A 20,088-nucleotide genomic window follows, 5' to 3' on the forward strand; every position below is an offset into this window, starting at 1 on the left:
CAAATCTCCTTTAGAAAGACACCTCTTACCCAAATCTTGTTCACCATATGGCAAAGGAAGTACTTTTCTGCTACAAGAAGCAGAACCAAAGGAGGATGTTTGGTCTTCCAAAGCAGGGCTTGACAAACCCAAGCACCATGTCACCATGGTGACTAAAAAATCAAACCTGGTGCCTAGGTTTTTCGACAATAATATATATAAAGTTTTAGTTCAAAACAAATTTTTCTTTTTCCAAACTTAGTAAGTATAATGGTAAAGACCTTAGCGGTGCCACTTAGAGCTCAACAGTTTATAGCTCTAAGATTTACACTCTCACCTCATCGGTCATACCAAAAAGTATTTGGACATTTTGGACTTTTATAACAGGAGACCATGCTTTTTGCCCATAGTGCAATATATGTATACCAATTTTCAAAACTTTTAAGTATTTTCAACCAGTCTCTTGAGGCTGTTGAGTGTAGGGCACATCTTTTTTTTTCAGTTTAATTTCTTTATTATTTTCCATTATTATACAGCACAAACAATATACTATTTGCAATTTGTAATAATCTTCAAAGCATAATCTGTATTAACATTAGTTGAAATTACTCTCATTACTTTCGACCTATACTTTAAAGAAATATAGATCCAAGAAAGGAAATTTTCTAATTACATATTAAAATCAAAATTAGGATTGCTGCTGACCTATTGTCTTCCTCCAAGCTACTTGACTATCACATTTACATTCTCTTCTTTAGAAACCAGGAAAGTTTCTAACTGTTTAGGTTCAAAGAATTGAAATTTTTTTGATTGAAATAATATTTGACATATACATGGAAACTTAAGCACAAAATTGGCCCCAATGGCCAAAGTCCTTTGACGCATTGCTAAAAAAGCTTTGCGTCTCTTCTGTTTCTCTGGTGAGATCTGGATACATTCTTGTCTTAGATCCTAAAAACAGTGAATCTAAATGTTTAAAGAATAGTCTCAAAACCGTATTACGATCCATTTCTAGGGCAAAGGATACCAATGCTGTGGTTCTTTGGGTAATTACTTCCAGTGAGGATTCAGTGAAGGATGTTAAGTTCATATCTTCTCCCATATGTGCTTGAGAAATTGTATCAAGATCTTTATTACACCCCAAAACCTCAACTAAATATTTTTTAACCATCTCCACAGGTGTTATCAGTGGAGACCTAGGAAAATTAGTAAGTTGCAAATTAAGTCTCCTGGATTGATTCTGTAAATATTCTAATCTTCGTAAGGTAAAATTCATTTCTTTAATTGAAATTTGACTCAAAGTTTCAAGTTTATGTAAATTTTCTCCAATTTGTTTCACCTCAGAAATCTGCCGTGTACTTATTTGCTCCTGACATAGCACTGCCTCTGATAAGACCTTAATCTCCACAGAATGCTGTGTAATCAAAGTTTGTAAAGAGGAATGCAAGTTAAAAGTCAAGTCCCAGAGTGTCTCCATTGTCACTATGGAAGGTTTATTGATTAACCCCGATGTAAAAGCAGGAGTGGGGGTGTTGAGGATCTGTTTCAAATCAAACAATATTTTTGATGGAAATTTCAAAGTTTGTGAGCCTACCAGAGCTTCTTCCACCATCTCAGGTACTGGCGGACTCCCTCCCTGTAGATTCTGCTCCTCTTCTGGAAGCCGAATTACAGTCTCTGAATCCATGCCGCCTCCTGGCTGTGGGGGAGCCGCACGTTCGACGGGACTCAAGGAGACCCCGTCTACACTGTTGGCCATTACTGATGTATCGGCACTGGTAGCGAGGGAAGACTAAGTCCCATCGTCACTCCATAGCGCTCCAGCATCGCTTGCTGCGGAGGGTGAGTTCCAGCTGTGGTTGAGGGAGTTTCCCTTACTTTCCCTCTTCTTTTTCCCATCGTATGAGGGTTTCAGAATCCTCCTAAGCAGTGAATCGGAGCACTTCTGAGGGCGTCTGGTGCAGCAGCTCACTATGATGCCATCTTGGATCCGATGTGGGCACATCTTTTATATGGGGTAATTCTCCAAAGATCATCTAAAGTTAGTCACTTAAAATGTGTGCACAAAGTGCAAATTCTATAGAGGCACTTACATGTGTAATTGCCATTATAGAACACCAACATAAATCCACAGTTGTGTACCTAACTTTAGGTGCGAGCACTTAATGCTAGTCCAGTGGCTGGTGTAAATGCTCGCATCTAACTGCAGTCACTTAGGCGCATAAGTGACGGTATTCTATAACCTTAGTGCATAAGTGCTAGGCATGCCTCTGACCCGTGCGTGTCCCTCCCCCATCCACACGCCTTCCTCCCAGCAGTTGCGCACTAAAGGAATTACCACTAAGGTTACAGAATAGCAACTAAATTCAGATATGCATGTAACAGCAAATTAGTGCTAATTAAATTATAACCTAATTTTACAATTAAGTTACTTGTGTAACTGGCAGTATTATATAATCTGCATATGCCATTTTGTGTGCTATGCACATACAAAATTATAGAACTAAATGGGCATTGTATGACATCTTTCATACTTATGCTGTGGCCAATTGCTACCAGGCATCTGGCTTAATTGCTTTCTTCTAGTTTGTGAAGACATCCATCCTGAGTTGCTGTGCTCTACTCTACACACTGGCCTGCTTTGAGAAAAAGTCTCCTCTTCCAGTCCAGTGCACTAGAGCCAGTCCTACCACAGGAAAGAAACTAAGAAATCCACTCAAGGTACTTCCTGATTACTAAAAAGACAGAAGTCTTATGCGTTATTCTGGACCTCAGACACCTCAACCTCTTTCTTTGCAAAGAAAATTTCAGGATGAATATTCTCACTACTGTTCTGCCATTCATTTTAATATAATCCAAGGGATTATAATGATGGTTACCACAGGGTAAAACAAACAATTTTTCTGTCTTCTGGGAGGGGTGCCAATTTAGCCCACTGAATGAAATTCTTTGTTAGCAAATCATAATACATCTTTTGCCTACCCCGCACTTAGTTTCTCAGTTGTGCACTATATCCCCCACCCCCACCCCTGTAAGTGGCCTTTTTGAGTTTCCTGTCCAGTACCTCAATTCAGTTGAACCTAAACATTCAATATGCTAATGTATTTTTGTTTTTCTAAATGCTAATGTATATTTGTTTTTTTAACAGTGTAATAAGCCTGGCGACTAAGTGTGCCATGCCTAGCTTCCGAATGCATCTGAGAGCACATGGAATGGTAGCCATGGTCTTCAAAACACTGGATGATGCACAGCACCACCAGGTATATAAGATTCTTGTATTTAAGCGTAAAAATGTTTAGCATGTATTAATCAAGTTTTCTTCTATGTTGTCTTTGAAATAAATTGAACAGCTATTTTAAGTTTGTGAATTGCCAGCCAAATTATAGATACTTAAAAGGGCAATAATGGGTAGGAATGTGAGTTCTGCTGGTATAGAGAAGCCTTACTGTGGGAGAAGTGAGAGATATGAGCATTGGTTGGTACCCTGGTGCAACCCTAACACTTCAAAAGATCTGTTTAGGAATTACCTGAAAAGGATACCCACCTGCATTTTAAAAACCGCTCATTTTTAAGAACCTCAGAGTGCCCCTAATTAGTAGGAAAATAAACACTTGCAATTTATAGGCATCTGAAATCATAAGTCTTGCCTTTGATTCAGACAAAACTTGAGTACACTTATAATTACAGAATTTCAGAAACCTGCAGTATATATAATTACCTCCATGTGACTTAAATGATGCATAGAAGTCAAGGTATATGTTTACTCTGAGAGACCTTTGTGTAAACAAAGTGCTAGGAATGACATGAAGTCTCTGTGTGATTGATAGCTAGCACAGTTTAGTTATTTTAAACAGTTTAATTATCCAATTTTAGTGGCACAAACTGAAGCACACAATTTGCTTATGGAAGAATTGCTTTCAGAGTTGCAATGAGCTGGAGTATGTGTATGTTGTACCCAGGAACATGGATTCACAGCTCTTGCTTTTCTTGTTCTCAGTTCTTCCTCCTCCCCCCCCCCCCAAACCTTATGGCTGAGCTGGAAAAATTTTAAGGCCACAGCCAGGGGAAAAACTTTTCTGTTTTTTTTTTTTTAAATCTTCTTTTCTATTTTTATAGCTGTTTTGTCTCCCCCCCTCCCCTTTTTTGGCTTTATTAGCTTGTTGAATTAGGGGAGGAGGGAACACATATTTGATTCCATATCATCATGTTGATCAATCCATAGACTGGTGGGTTGTGTCCATCTACCAGCAGGTGGAGATAGAGAGCAATCCTTTTGCCTCCCTATATGTGGTCATGTGCTGCTGGAAACTCCTCAGTATGTTCTCTATCTCAGCAGGTGGTGGTCACACACAGCAGCAGCTCTGGCTAGGTCTCCAAGCCTAATTTTTAGGTTTTGTTGAGTACCTGGGGTTGAGCAAGTGCAAACCTGGTGGCGCCAGGTCCCTCCTTTTCTCCCCCCTCCCGCTGGCTCCGTTAAAAAAAAAAAAAAATTGGACGTCCTTAAGGGCGTTTATTTCAACGTTTATTTAAACGTTTATTGCAGCTACTCACTGGGACACCAGTTCGTTACAGCTCGGAGCGAGAAGCAGGTAATTTTTACCTTTTTATAGCGGGCAGGGGGTTCCCAGATCGATCTCCACGTGGCCTATGGTGCCGGAGGGTGAGGGCGCGAAGAATCGCTCCCCGGACCGCGTGTGCGCTTCTAGCGGGGATGCAGGGGTCTTAAAGTCTGATTCACCCTTGTTGGGTGTCAGTTTGGAGGCCGGTCAGTGTCCCGGTTCTTCCTCCGGTGTGGCGGTTTTCCCCGCCATAAACGCCCATCCCCCGCTGCTCGCCTCCGCCATCTTGGCCGGCCACTCTGCTCGGACGGCTTCTTCTTGGGCCGCCCTTGACCTGGGAGACGTTAATGCCATAGCCGCCCTTGATTTGGGCGACGGCAAAAAAGCGGCTAAAGTTAAGCGCCGTTCTTCCCGTGCGGCTCCTTCGCGGAGTGTCGCGCCGGACGCCATCTTGGATGCGCAGCATGTTTCTCCCCCGCTCTTGCGAGCGCCGGTTGAGGGTGCGTCTAGGGCTGTGGCCCAGGCTGCTGAAGTGCACAGTCTGGGGGGTTTCTCCCCCGAGTTTATTTTGCTTCTGCATCAGGCATTCCTTATGCAAAACGCTGCCCCTGCTCCCGTGGCAGATAAAGGGGTTGAGGCCCCCGGAAGTAAACGCCCTCGGGTGGATTCCCAGGCCTTAGAGGACTCTGTCTCCTCTGATGTAGATGAGGGCAGCGCATCTGAGTTCTCCCAACGGTCCTTTGCGGATTCCTTGGAGGAGATGGATTCCCGCTCGGATGGAGCGGATGACCCCTCTGCAGCGCGGATCTTTCGCTCAGAGGATTTGCCCAACCTGTTAGTGCAGGCCATGAGCATTTTGAAGATTTCCTCTCCAGAGGACGTCTCTCCCTCAGCCCCTGTTGGCTCCGCCATTATGCTGGGGACGAAGCGCCCGCCTAGAACCTTCCACGTGCATGATGCCATGCGCACCTTAATTTCGGCTCAATGGGATGTCCCGGAAGCGAGCCTCAAAGTGGCTAGGGCTATGTCCCGCCTCTATCCTTTGCCTGAAAGTGAACGGGAGGCCTTTCTTTGGCCTACCGTGGATTCTTTAATCACTGCGGTGACTAAGAAAACGGCGTTGCCAGTGGAAGGTGGCATGGCCCTAAAGGACGCCCAAGACAGAAGATTGGAGACGGCCTTAAGGTCGTCCGAGGCGGCTGCCTTAAGTTTGCAGGCTTCAGTTTGCGGCTCCTATGTGGCCAGGGCGTGCCTGACGATTGTGCAGCGGGCTTCCCCCTCGGATCATTCCTTGAGGGCTGATTGGCCGGCCCTGGAATCGGGCTTGGCTTATGTGGCAGACTTACTGTATGATGTCTTGAGAGCCTCAGCTAAAGGTTTGGCTCAGACAGTCTCTGCGAGGCGGTGGCTTTGGCTGAAGCATTGGTCTGCTGACCACGCCTCTAAGTCCCGCCTGGCTAAGTTGCCTTTTAAAGGCAAGCTGCTCTTTGGGGTCGAGCTGGACAAAATTGTGACCGATCTCGGCACGTCTAAGGGCAAGAGGTTACCAGAGGTTAGGGCTCGGGCCAGTGCTCGCCCCGGTAACTCCAGAGGACGGTTTCAGGAAGCCCGTCGGTACCGCCCGGGCAAGTCGGGCTCCTCTGCCCCCTCTTCCTTCAAGAGGAACTTCTCCCCCAAGCAGCATTCCTTTCGCAGAGACCGCCATCCCGAAAGGTGCGCCCTCCGGTCCTCCCCCAGGGTCTCGTGCCCAATGATGGGGTCCTGGTCCATGGCCCAGTGCAGATTGGAGGACGCCTGTCCTCGTTTCTGGGCGAGTGGACCAGGGTAACTTCAGACGCTTGGGTGCTGGAAGTCATCAGAGACGGCTACAAGCTAGAGTTCTGCCGACCCTTAAGAGACGGGTTTGTACTCTCTCCCTGCAAGTCTCCGGTCAAAGCTGTGGCAGTGCAGCAGACCTTGGACAATCTGATCCGCCTGGGTGCAGTCGTTCCGGTGCCAGAAAATCAGCTTGGCAAGGGACGTTACTCCATTTACTTTGTGGTGCCAAAGAAAGGAGGTTCTGTACGGCCTATCCTCGACCTCAAAGGGGTCAATCGGGCCTTGAAAGTTCGGCACTTTCGCATGGAGACTCTCCGCTCTGTTATAGCGGCAGTGAAGGCAGGGGAGTTCCTGGCATCCTTGGACATCAAGGAAGCGTACTTGCATATTCCCATCTGGCCTCCTCATCAACGCTTTCTGCGTTTTGCAGTCCTGGGCCGACAGTTCCAGTTCAGAGCCCTCCCGTTCGGGTTGGCTACTGCTCCGCGGACCTTCTCCAAAATAATGGTGGTCATCGCGGCCTTCCTGCGAAAGGAAGGAGTACAAGTCCATCCTTATCTGGACGACTGGTTGATCCGAGCCCCCTCTTATGCAGAGTGCGGCAAAGCTGTGGACCGGGTGGTTGCTCTTTTGAGCTCCCTGGGGTGGATCATCAACTGGGAGAAAAGCCAGCTGCGCCCGACTCAGTCCCTGGAGTATCTGGGAGTTCGATTCGACACCCAAGTGGGCAGAGTGTTCCTGCCGGACTATCGGATTGTCAAACTTCAGGCTCAGGTGGACCAGTTCCTAGTAGCCTCTCCGCTTCGGGCTTGGGACTATGTGCAGCTGTTGGGCTCTATGACGGCCACGATGGAAGTAGTGCCCTGGGCCAGGGCTCATATGAGACCACTACAACACTCTCTGCTGCAGCGCTGGACTCTGGTGTCAGAGGATTATGCTGTGTGCCTTCCCTTGGACCCAGCAGTGCGCAAGGCGCTGAGCTGGTGGCTGAAGACAGACAAGTTATCTGCAGGGATGCCTCTTGTGACCCCGGAGTGGATTGTCGTCACGACGGACGCCTCTTTGACGGGCTGGGGAGCCCACTGTTTGGGAAGGACAGCGCAGGGGCTCTGGTCTCCTGCAGAGGCCAAGTGGTCTATCAACCTCCTGGAACTCAGAGCCATTCGGTTGGCGCTATTGCAGTTCCTCCCGATACTGGCGTTGAAGCCAGTACGGGTCCTGTCGGACAATGCCACGGCTGTGGCCTATGTCAACCGCCAGGGAGGTACCAAGAGCGTCCCTCTAGCCAAGGAGGCCATGAATCTATGCCAGTGGGCGGAAGCGAGCCTGGAGCAGCTGTCAGCGGCCTACATTGCCGGAGTCATGAATGTCAAGGCGGACTTTCTCAGTCGCCATACCTTGGATCCCGGAGAGTGGCAGTTATCGGCTCAGGCGTTCTTGGACATCACGAAGCGCTGGGGCCAGCCGAGCCTAGATCTGATGGCGTCATCGGCCAATTTGCCAAGTGCCGCGCTTTTTCAGCAGAGGACGGACCCTCGATCCCTGGGAGTAGATGCTCTTCTCCAACAGTGGCCGACACAGGAGCTTGTCTATGTGTTCCCGCCCTGGCCCATGTTGGGCAGGGTGCTAGACCGGGTGGCAAAGCATCCAGGCCGGATAATCCTGGTGGGTCCGGACTGGCCCAGACGTCCCTGGTATGCGGACTTGATCAGGCTCTCAGTGGACGACCCTCTGCGACTGCCAGTGGAGCAGGGCCTGTTGCATCAGGGTCCCGTGGTGATGGAGGATCCCTCCCCCTTTGGTCTTACGGCCTGGCTATTGAGCGGCAACGTCTGAGGAAGAAGGGCTTCTCAGACAAGGTCATCGCCACTATGCTGAGGGCGAGGAAGCGCTCTACTTCTACTGCTTACGCCAGGGTTTGGCGTACCTTTGCAGCGTGGTGTGAAGCAGGCTCACTTTCTCCCTTCACTGCTCCAATTTCTTCAGTGTTGGCGTTCCTGCAAGAAGGTCTGGAGAAAGGCCTGTCGCTCAGTTCCCTTAAAGTCCAGGTAGCGGCTCTGGCTTGCTTCAGGGGCTGCCTGAAGGGTGCTTCCCTGGCTTCGCAGCCAGATGTGGTGCGTTTTCTCAAGGGAGTTAATCACCTGCGCCCTCCTCTGCACTCAGTGGTGCCTGCGTGGAATCTCAACCTGGTGCTAAGAGCCTTGCAGAAGCCGCCTTTTGAACCCTTGTCGAGGGCATCTCTAAAAGACCTGACGTTGAAAGCAGTCTTTTTGGTGGCGATCACTTCAGCCAGAAGAGTTTCCGAGCTCCAGGCACTCTCATGTCGAGAGCCTTTTCTGCAGTTCACTGAGGCAGGAGTGACTATTCGCACAGTGCCTTCCTTCCTGCCCAAGATTGTTTCTCGCTTCCATGTGAATCAGCAGCTCTGTCTCCCTTCCTTTCGTAGGGAGGACTACCCAGAGGAATACTCTGCTCTCAAATATCTGGATGTGAGACGAGTCATCATCAGATACTTGGAAGTGACCAATGATTTCCGGAAGTTGGATCATCTGTTTGTCCTGTTTGCAGGTCCTTGTAAGGGTCTGCAGGCTGCTAAGCCTACAGTGGCAAGATGGGTCAAGGAAGCCATTGCAGCGGCTTATGTGGCCGCGGGGAAGGTGCCGCCTATCCAGCTGAAGGCTCACTCCACTAGAGCTCAGGCGGCCTCGATGGCAGAGGCCGGGTCCGTCTCCTTGGAAGAGATTTGCAAGGCGGCAACTTGGGCTTCGGCCCATACCTTCTCCAGGCATTACCGCTTGACTGTGGCTGCTCGGGCGGAGGCCCGGTTTGGAGCTTCAGTGTTGCGGTCAGGGATTTCAATGTCCCGCCCTGGGTGAGTACTGCTTCGGTACATCCCACCAGTCTATGGATTGATCAGCATGATGATATGGAAGGTAAAATTATGTATCATACCTGATAATTTTCTTTCCATTAATCATAGCTGATCAATCCATAGCCCCTCCCAGATATCTGTACTGTTTATATTCTGGTTGCATTTCAGGTTCAAATTTAGTCTTCAGTTCCTGTTCAGGAGGACTTCGTGTTCAAGTTTTTTCAATTGGATTCTTCAAGAGTTGAGACGAGTTTGTGTTACAGTGAGCTGCTGCATTCCTCTCCCCTCCGTTTTACGAGGCTCAATTGAGACATAAATTCTGCCGGCGCTCCCTCCCGCTTCGGCGGTGTTAGGGTCAGTCAGGTCCTCCCGCGGTTGCGGTTGCAGGATAAGCCAGATCCCCCCGCATCGGCGGGGTGGTGTCCCTCCCCCGCTCCGCGGGGATGAGCTGGACGGATTCCCCTCCCCTACTTGTGTGGGGATGAGCTGGGTTAATTCCCCTCCCCCGTTTCGGCGGTGGTGAGCTGGGCAGAGTGTCCCTTTGTGGGTGTAATTCTCTAAGTGCTGAGTCCTGCGGATGGTGCTTGGATATCGACATACTGAGGAGTTTCCGGCAGCACATGACCACATATAGGGAGGCAAAAGGATTGCTCTGTATCTCCACCTGCTGGTAGATGGACACAACCCACCAGTCTATGGATTGATCAGCTATGATTAATGGAAAGAAAATTATCAGGTATGATACATAATTTTACCTTTGTCTATAATTCTGGCAAGGCTAATAACAGTCAAAAATTAGTCCAACCTGGAAGCAAAAATATGATAAAAATCGAAAGCTAGCAGGACTACTTCACACATAATTACCAGCTACTGAACTTAATTAAGTTTGTGTAAAGATCATTGGTTAGTGCCCAGCTCTCACATACTGGGGATATTACTTATCCAACAATCCCTTAAATCAGAGGTTCTCAGCCCAATCTTCGGGGCACACCTAGCCAGTCTGATTTTCAGGATACACACAATGAATATGCATGAGCTATATTTACATACACTGCATTCATTATATGAAAATCTATCTTATGCAAATTAATTGAGGATATCTTGAAAACCAGACTGACTAGATGCGTCTTAAGGACTGGATTGAAAATCCCTGCCCTAAGTTATGTGCAAAAACTAAACAGTGCAGTGTCCAAATTGATAATTTCTAAACCCAAATGTGAATATACACAGTGAAGTATTATAAACAACACAAATGCAACACTTAACATAATCATGGAGAAGCTTTTCACTAATTTTCAGTGGAAGCGGTTTTCTGCTCCCATTGGGTGAGGGAGGCATTCATAAAATAGTTGGTTTAATCTTTTTTCACACTGTTGGAAGACTTGTCGCAATGTTCTTGTGCCTTTTAAAGGTCTGTTGACCTCTGATGCAGCCTTATTTAGTGAAACGGGGCCATGTTGGGCATATAAACTTTGAAACTCCTATTTTTGAGTACTACTTCCTGGTGCTATCTGTTGCTTTCAGTGTGCATTCCTATAAAATATCCTGAGGCTTAAAGATAAAACATATACTAGGCATATACTGTGCCATACTTTGTATTATTGTTTGAATATTTTTACTGCTGTAATTGTCTATTGCTCATGTTTGATTTATTCTTGCTGTACACCGCCTTGAGTGAATTCCTTCAAAAAGGCGGTAAATAAATCCAAATAAAATAATTGTACTATCAAATGGGAAAAAAGGGTCTCACAACTGATGACATCTTAATATGTATTTCTACACCGATTTCTTCCAATGAAGTTTTAATAATAGTTCTTGCAGAATTGGGTTTAATTATACAGTTTTTTTGTTTTGAAATTAAAATATTATTGTAATGTTCTCTTGAATATGTTTAATCCCTTCCCTCTGTTTCTGTAAATCAGCTGCTGTCTATGCCTGTTCTCCTTATACCCCTCCCCCAACCAGCATCTCTTCCCTTTATAACTATGGTGCTGAACACTGGTACAGCTGTGTTTTGCAGTATCTTTCTAAATAAACAGAAAGGAGCCCCAGCAGCTGTGGTGTTAGAATTGTTAATTTTTCTTGGAACTCTCTGTTATTAGTTTACTGGCCTTTGACAAAGTCATAATACGGTTGATAGAATAGAAAAAGTCAGAATTGGAGACTGGATTTTCAGAAAGAAGAAACACTGTTTCAGATTCATATTTTATACTTGTCTTGAAAAGCCACAGCTCAGCAAGAAACGCAAGATAAACAGTGAGAAGAGCAAGATAATCAGCTTGTGCAGTGTACTTTCTGTTAAACTTTCTATCTAATATAAGGTCTCAATAAATATGGTTACTTACCCAAATGGTTTTAAATGTTTCAAACAAAATAACTTTATAGATATTTTAAAGTATATTTGTGACCATTTCTTTCCTATGTCAGTGCAGATCATAAACATATACGGTTTTGCCTTGTTGGTACTTTGTGTATTTTAATATTTGTTTAGTATTATTATACATCAATAAAAGTGAAAAATGAAATGCAAGCTAAAAAAATAAGGGCTAAGTTTACTGACATGCTCTACCACCTTGTTAGTCAATACTCTTCATCGCTTAAGATGAGACCTGCGGTAAATAATATGCATTCTCCGAGGACAAGCAGGCTGCTTGTTCTCACGACTGGGTTGATGTCCACGGCAGCCCCCACCAACCGGAACAAAACTTCGCGGGCGGTCTCGCACGCAGGGCACGGCCACCGCGCATGCGCGGCCGTCTTCCCGCCCGTACGTGACCGTTCCCGCTCAGTCTTTTCTTTTCCGCGCTGGAGAGAGCCGTGTTCGTCTCTCTCTCTGTCATCCCCGGAAACCGGATCATGCTTTCGCCGCGAATTTTTCTCTTTTTCTCGTGGTTCTCCGTTTTTTTCTATTTAGTTAAAAAAAAAAAAAAAAAAAAAGCTGAACTTTGTTTTTCCCTCGTCTCTTAGCGGGGGCGTCGCGTTGCGGCCTTGTGGCCGTGCGGTCGATTTATTTTCGAGGTGTGAATTTTACAGCCACCATCGACGACACTGACTTCGCCGACGCGATTTTTCCGTCGATGTCCTCGAAGGACCCGAGTGGATTTAAAAAGTGTGGGCGGTGCGGCCAGCATATCTCGCAGACCGACACTCACGCTTGGTGCCTCGGGCCGGAGCACAATACCAAGACGTGTACTTTGTGTCTCGGTCTCCGGAAACGGACACAGGTAGCGAGGCAAGTTCTTCGGGACCGCCTTTTTGGAACTTGCGCCGGCCCCTCGACGTCGACTTCGACGGCATCGGTATCGACGGCCGGTTCTTCGGTACCGGTATCGATGTCCACGAAATCGGCACCGATGGCATCGACCCCAGGAGCACAGGTCCTGTCGGCCTGCCGGTCCCCCGGTGAAGGCAGGGGTGAGAGGCCGCGTGGGCAATCGGCCCCGGTCACTCCCTCTACCCAGGGCCCTCGGGACTGAACCCTGTCGGACCCGGTCCCTCAAGGCCGAGGGGGATCGACCTCCTCCTCCTCAATTCCACCAAGCGCCGATGACGGGCACTGAAAAAAGGCGAAGAAACACCGTCATCGGTCGCCCACGATGCATCTGGCTCCCGGCGCCGGAGATGAGTCGACGCCGAGGAAGCGGCAGTGTCGAGAGGAGAGGTACCGCCACGTCAGGGTGCCAGCACTTCGGTGCAGTCTCCTGGACCCGAACAGCTTCCGGCACCGACGCCTCTACCGGCCCCCTCGCCTTTCCCGACAGCAGGCCTGGACGAGTGCCTCCGAGCCATCCTTCCGGGGATTCTGGAAGGGCTGATGCGCCAGACTGTGCCGGCGCCGGGGGTGCTTGCGCCCTCGGCGCCGTTGACTGTGGCGCCGGCGTGCCCTAGCCCGGTGCCGAGGCCTTCGACGCCGCTTGCGGCGCCGGTCTTGACCGCCACACAGGTGGAGTCCCTGTCGACGTCGATGGAGGGAGCTTCATCCCCGCCGGCGCGGGAGTCCACCGCTCGACGACGCCACCGAGGCCTCGGTGCCTCGACGTCGAGCCGGGCCCGGTTGAGGACTGAGCTGCAGGAGCTCATGTCCGACACCGAGGAAGAGGCCTCATGGGGGGAGGAGGAGGACCCCAGATATTTCTCCTCAGAGGAGTCTGTGGGCCTTCCCTCCGACCCCACTCCTTCACCAGAGAGAAAGCTCTCGCCACCTGAGAGCCTCTCCTTTGCCTCCTTTGTCAGGGATATGTCTATTTGCATTCTCTTTCCCGTGGTCTCTGTGGATGAGCCGAGGGCTGAGATGCTCGAGGTCCTCGACTATCCATCACCACCTAGAGAGTCCTGCATGGTACCGTTGCACAATGTCCTCAAAGAGACACTGCTTCGGAACTGGTTGAGACCACTATCTAATCCCACCATCCCCAAGAAAGCGGAGTCCCAATACGGAATCCACTCGGACCCAGAGTTAATGCGGCCCCAATTGCCTCATGACTCGGCGGTCGTGGACTCTGCTCTCAAGAGGGCACGGAGTTCGAGGGATACCGCCTCGGCGCCCCCGGGGCGGGAGTCTCGCACTCTGGACTCGTTTGGAAGGAAGGCCTACCAATCTTCCATGCTCGTGACCCGCATCCAGTTTTACCAGCTCTACACGAGCATCCACATGCGGAATAATGTGAAACAACTTGCGGACCTGGTTGACAGGCTCCCGCCGGAGCAGTCCAGGCCTTTTCAGGAGGTGGTCAAGCAGCTGAAGGCATGCAGAAAGTTCCTGTCCAGGGGTATATATGACACCTGTGACGTGGCATCTCATGCTGCAGCCCAAGGTATAGTGATGCGCAGGCTCTCATGGCTGCGTGCCTCTGACCTGGACAACCGCATCCAGCAGAGACTGGCCGACGTCCCTTGCCGGGGGGATAATATTTTTGGCGAGAAGGTCGAGCAGCTGGTGGACCAACTGCATCAGCGGGAAACCGCCCTCGACAAGCTCTCCCACCGGGCGCCTTCAGCATCCACCTCAGCAGGTGGACGTTTTTCCCGGCAGGCTGCGCCCTATGCCTTTACCAAGCGTAGGTACACCCAGCCGGCCCAAAGGCCTCGTCAGGCACAGGGACAGTCCCAGCGCGCTCGTTCTCGTCAACAGCGTGCGCCTAAGCAGCCCCCTGCGCCTCCACAGCAAAAGCCGGGGACGGGCTTTTGACTGGATCCATGGGAACATAGCCGCCCTCAAAGTGTCCGTACCGGACGATCTGCCGGTCGGAGGGAGGTTAAAATTTTTTCACCAAAGATGGCCTCTCATAACCTCCGACCAGTGGGTTCTCCAAATAGTGCGGTGCGGATACGCCCTGAATTTGGCCTCCCCTCCACCAAATTGTCCTCCTGGAGCTCAATCCTTCAGCTCCCATCACAAGCAGGTACTTGCAGAGGAACTCTCCGCCCTTCTCAGCGCCAATGCGGTCGAGCCCGTACCACCCGGGCAGGAAGGGCAGGGATTCTATTCCAGGTACTTCCTTGTGGAAAAGAAAACAGGGGGGATGCGTCCCATCCTAGACCTGAGAGGCCTGAACAAATATCTGGTCAAAGAAAAGTTCAGGATGCTTTCCTTGGGCACCCTTCTGCCAATGATTCAGAAAAACGATTGACTATGTTCCCTGGATTTAAAGGACGCATACACTCACATCCCGATACTGCCAGCTCACAGTCAGTATCTCAGATTCCGCCTGGGCACACGGCACTTTCAGTATTGTGTGCTGCCCTTTGGGCTCGCCTCTGCCCCACGGGTGTTTACAAAGTGCCTCGTGGTGGTAGCGGCGTATCTATGCAAGCTGGGGGTGCACATGTTCCCATATCTCGACGATTGGCTGGTCAAGAACACCTCGGAGGCAGGAGCTCTCCGGTCCATGCAGTGCACTGTTCAACTCCTGGAGCTGCTGGGGTTTGTGATAAATTACCCAAAGTCCCATCTCCAGCCAGCCCAGTCTCTGGAATTCATAGGAGCTCTGCTGAATACCCAGACGGCTCAGGCCTTCCTTCCCGAAGCGAGGGCCAACAACCTCCTGTCCCTGGCTTCCCAGACCAGAGCATCTCAGCAGATCACAGCTCGGCAGATGTTGAGACTTCTGGGTCATATGGCCTCCACAGTTCATGCGACTCCCATGGCTCGTCTTCACATGAGATCTGCTCAGTGGACCCTAGCTTCCCAGTGGTTTCAAGCCTCCGGGAATCTAGAAGATGTCATCCGCCTCTCCACCAGTTGCCGCACTTCACTGCACTGGTGGACCATTCGGACCAATTTGACCCTGGGACGTCCATTCCAAATTCCACAGCCCACGAAGGTGCTGACGACGGATGCATCTCGCCTGGGGTGGGGAGCTCATGTCGATGGGCTTCACACCCAGGGACTGTGGTCCCTCCAGGAAAAGAATCTTCAGATCAACCTCCTGGAGCTCCGAGCGATCTGGAACACACTGAAGGCTTTCAGAGATCGGCTGTCCTGTCAAATTATCCAAATTCGGACAGACAATCAGGTTGCAATGTATTACATCAACAAGCAGGGGGGCACCGGATCTCGCCCCCTGTGTCAGGAAGCCGTCGGGATGTGGCGTTGGGCTTGCCAGTTCGGCATGCTCCTCCAAGCCACATACCTGGCAGGCGTAAACAACAGTCTGGCCGACAGACTGAGCAGAGTCATGCAACCGCACGAGTGGTCGCTCCATTCCAGAGTGGTACGCAAGATCTTCCGAGAGTGGGGCACCCCCTCGGTGGACCTTTTCGCCTCTCGGACCAACCACAAGCTGCCTCTGTTCTGTTCCAGACTTCAGACACACGGCAGGCTAGCGTCGGATGCCTTTCTCCTTCATTGGGGGACCAGCCTCCTGTATGCTTATCCTCCCATACCTTTGGTGGGGAAGACCTTACTGAATCTCAAGCAAGACCGCGGCACCATGATTCTGATCGCGCCCTTTTGGCCCCATCAGATCTGATTCCCTCTTCTTCTGGAGTTGTCCTCCGAAGAACCGTGGAGATTGGAGTGTTTTCTGACTCTCATTTCGCAGAACGACGGACCGTTGCTGCACCCCAACCTTCAGTCTCTGGCTCTCACGGCCTGGATGTTGAGTGCGTAGACTTCACTGCATTGGGTCTGTCTGAGGGTGTCTCCCGTGTCTTGCTTGCCTCTAGGAAGGATTCCACTAAAAAGAGTTACTTTTTCAAGTGGAGGAGGTTTGTTGTTTGGTGTGAGAGCAAGGCCCTAGAACCTCGTTCTTGCCCTGCACAGAACCTGCTTGAATACCTTCTGCACTTATCAGAGTCTGGCCTCAAGACCAACTCAGTAAGGAATCACCTTAGTGCGATTAGTACTTACCATTATCGTGTGGAAGGTAAAGCCATCTCTGGAGAGCCTTTAGTCGTTCGGTTCATGAGAGGCTTGCTTTTGTAAAAGCCCCCTATCAAGCCTCCTGCAGTGTCATGGGATCTCAACGTCGTCCTCACCCAGCTGATGAAACCTCCTTTTGAGCCACTGAATTCCTGCCATCTGAAGTACTTGACCTGGAAGATCATTTTCTTGGTGGCAGTTACTTCAGCTCGTAGAGTCAGTGAGCTTCAAGCCCTGGTAGCTCATGCTCCGTATACCAAATTTCATCACAACAGAGTAGTGCTCCGCACTCACCCTAAGTTCCTGCCGAAGGTGGTGTCGGAGTTCCATCTTAACCAGTCAATTGTCTTGCCAACATTCTTTCCCAGACCGCATACCCGCCCTGCTGAACGTCAGTTGCACACATTGGACTGCAAGAGAGCATTGGCCTTCTACTTGGAGCGGACACAGCCCCACAGACAGTCCGCCCAATTGTTTGTTTCTTTCGACCCTAACAGGATAGGGGTCGCTGTCGGGAAACGCACCATCTCCAATTGGCTAGCAGATTGCATTTCCTTTACTTATGCCCAGGCTGGGCTGACTCTAGAGGGCCATGTCACGGCTCATAGTGTCAGAGCCATGGCAGCGTCGGTGGCTCACTTGAAGTCAGCCACTATTGAAGAGATTTGCAAGGCTGCGACGTGGTCATCTGTCCACACATTCACATCACATTACTGCCTCCAGCAGGATACCCGATGCGACAGTCGGTTCGGGCAGTCGGTGCTGCAGAATCTGTTTGGGGTGTAAATCCAACTCCACCCTCCAGGACCCGAATTTATTCTGGTCAGGCTGCACTCTCAGTTAGTTGTTCTTCGTAGGTCAATTTCTGTTATTCCCTCGCCGTTGCGAGGTTCAATTGACCTGGGTTCTTGTTTTGAGTGAGCCTGAGAGCTAGGGATTCCCCAGTCGTGAGAACAAGCAGCCTGCTTGTCCTCGGAGAAAGTGAATGATACATACCTGTAGCAGGTGTTCTCCGAGGACAGCAGGCTGATTGTTCTCACCTACCCTCCCTCCTCCCCTTTGGAGTTGAGTTTGATCATTTTTGCTTGTCATTCAACTGAGCGGGAACGGTCACGCACGGGCGGGAAGACGGCCGCGCATGCGCGGTGGGCGTGCCCTGCGTGCGGGACCGCCCGTGAAGTTTTGTTCCGGTTGGTGGGGGCTGCCGTGGACGTCAACCCAGTCGTGAGAACAATCAGCCTGCTGCCCTCGGACAACACCTGCTACAGGTATGTATCATTCACTTTAACGTAGGTTCACATGAAATAAGGCGGTGGTGCCTTCTAGCAAATCTAGCCCTCATGCTTTGTTAAATATTTGCTCAGATTTCTGTAATTGATTTTTGTAATTGTTTTGTTTCTCTTGTTTAAGAACCTAGCTCTTTGTACTGCAGCTTTAATGTACATTCTAAGCAGAGATCGCTTGAATATGGATTTAGACCGAGCTAGCCTAGATCTGATGATCCGACTTTTAGAAATGGAACAAGATCCCCATGCCAAACAACTGAATGAAAAAGATATAAACAAAATTAAAGAAAAAAATACGGAAATTGTGTGAAACAGTTCACAACAAGCATCTCGATCTAGAAAACATTACGGTAGGCAACTTGCACTTCAGTCTAATGTGATCTAGTGTTTGTAAGTAAATAACTTGTTAAAAATGTATTCTTGGGTGGGTTTTATATTGATTTCTGTGGATAAAACTGATATATTTATCTCACCATTTCTCAATGGTATCCGATATTTATAAAAACAACCTTCATTCTAGAGCCACGTGTTCTAAGACTGCTCTGCCAGATTTAAAAATCAGAATTATATGTGTCTATAATTCATACCAATTGTATAGTTTTCATCATGGTTCTGAATGTTAACTAATCCTTCTGTTTTATACATGGGCCCATTAGATGACTCATTTTCTTGTATGTAGCTCTGTTGTACCTGTTTCCATCACTGTAATTGCTTGAGCACAAGGAAACACTTCAAGTACTTTAATAAATCATGCTGGTAACGGTTCTAGAGAAAATTGGAGTCTTAGTTGTGGTAAAATTGGGGAAAAAGAACACGTTTTATACACATTTTGATCCCTGTCTCCTCATTTCAACAGATACTACTTTCCTTTGCCATACTGTTCATACATTTAAACGTTGTACCAGTTGGAGTTCCTTTCTGTTTATTTGGGGAGAGACTTTAGAGCAGTCTTGTCCAATCTTTTGTATCAGGGGCCACATTTTATATTTTGTAACATTTGGAGGACCAAAACACGTACAGTCATATTTTGCCACGTGTTTTGTGAAATAGTGGTAAAATACAAAGGTGCATTGTCCTCCCCAGCCTTCATCTAGTCTCTCTGTCCTTCACCCGGTCTCTTTACCCTCACCTGGCTTCAAATGCAGAAGCAGCAGCGGGATTTCTGCTTCCCCACCATGACACAGCTCTCTGCAAGCTTGAGCCTCTTGGTACCAGAAGTTCGGGTTTGTCTTACAGTTTGAAGTCTCGGAAGACTTGAAACTATAAGACTGATCCAAATTTTCGATATCACATGGCTCAAACTTAGAGAGCAAGTAATGGTGAGGAAGCAGGTATCCTGCTGTAAACACCATATGAATTGCCAAGCTTCGAGGGCCAGAAAAAGCTCTTGGTGGGCCTGATTTCTGGCCCACGGGCCGTAGGTTGGACAAGCCCACGGGTTTGCAGGGGAGAGGAGGGTTGCTGGACATGGGTGGATGGAGGGAAGGGAGGGTTGCTGGACATGGGTGGATGCAGGGCAGGGGGAGAGGAGGGTCACTGGACATGGGTGGATGGAGGGCAGGGGGGAGAGGAGGGTTGCTGGACATGGGTGGATGGCAGGGGGAGAAGAGGGTTGCTGGACATGGGTGGATGGAGGGCAGGGGAGAGGAGGGTCGCTGGACATGGGTGGATGGAGGGCCAGGGGGAGAGGAAGGTTGTTGGACATGGGTGGATGGCAGGAGGAGAGGAGGGTTGCTGGACATGGGTGGATGGAGGGCAGGGCGGGAGAGGAGGGTCGCTGGACATGGGTGGATGGAGGGCAGGGCGGGAGAGGAGAGTCGCTGGACATTGGTGGATGGAGGGGAGAGGAGGGTCGCTGGACATGGGTGCATGGAGGGCAGGGGAGAGGAGGGTTGCTGCTGGACATGGGTGGATGGAGGGCAGGGCGGGAGAGGAGGGTCGCTGGACATTGGTGGATGGAGGGGAGAGAGGAGGGTCGCTGGACATGGGTGCATGGAGGGCAGGGTAGAGGAGGGTTGCTGCTGGACATGGGTGCATGAAGGGCAGGGAAGAGGAGGGTTGCTGCTGGACATGGATGGAGGAGAGGGAAGAAATGCTGGACATGGATGGAGGAGAGGGAAGGGAGAGAGAAGAAATGCTGGACATGGATGGAGGGAAGGGAGAGAGAAGAAATGCTGGACATGGATGGAGGGGAGGGAAGAGAGAGAGAAG

The 20,088-nt window shown here is 49.5% G+C and overlaps 1 protein-coding gene across 1 annotated transcript in view; it reads left to right on the forward strand.

Annotated features, from left to right (window-relative positions):
• WAPL (WAPL cohesin release factor) overlaps positions 1 to 20,088 on the forward strand; it is a 428,526-nt gene that overhangs the window by 199,882 nt on the left and 208,556 nt on the right. The window contains exon 7 of the mRNA XM_030204989.1: positions 3,128 to 3,239. Coding sequence (XP_030060849.1) covers positions 3,128 to 3,239 — 112 coding nt within the window. The remainder of the gene's footprint in view (positions 1 to 3,127; positions 3,240 to 20,088) is intronic.

The sequence above is a fragment of the Microcaecilia unicolor genome, chromosome 5 (genome assembly GCF_901765095.1).
Source record: "Microcaecilia unicolor chromosome 5, aMicUni1.1, whole genome shotgun sequence".
Taxonomy (NCBI): domain Eukaryota; kingdom Metazoa; phylum Chordata; class Amphibia; order Gymnophiona; family Siphonopidae; genus Microcaecilia; species Microcaecilia unicolor.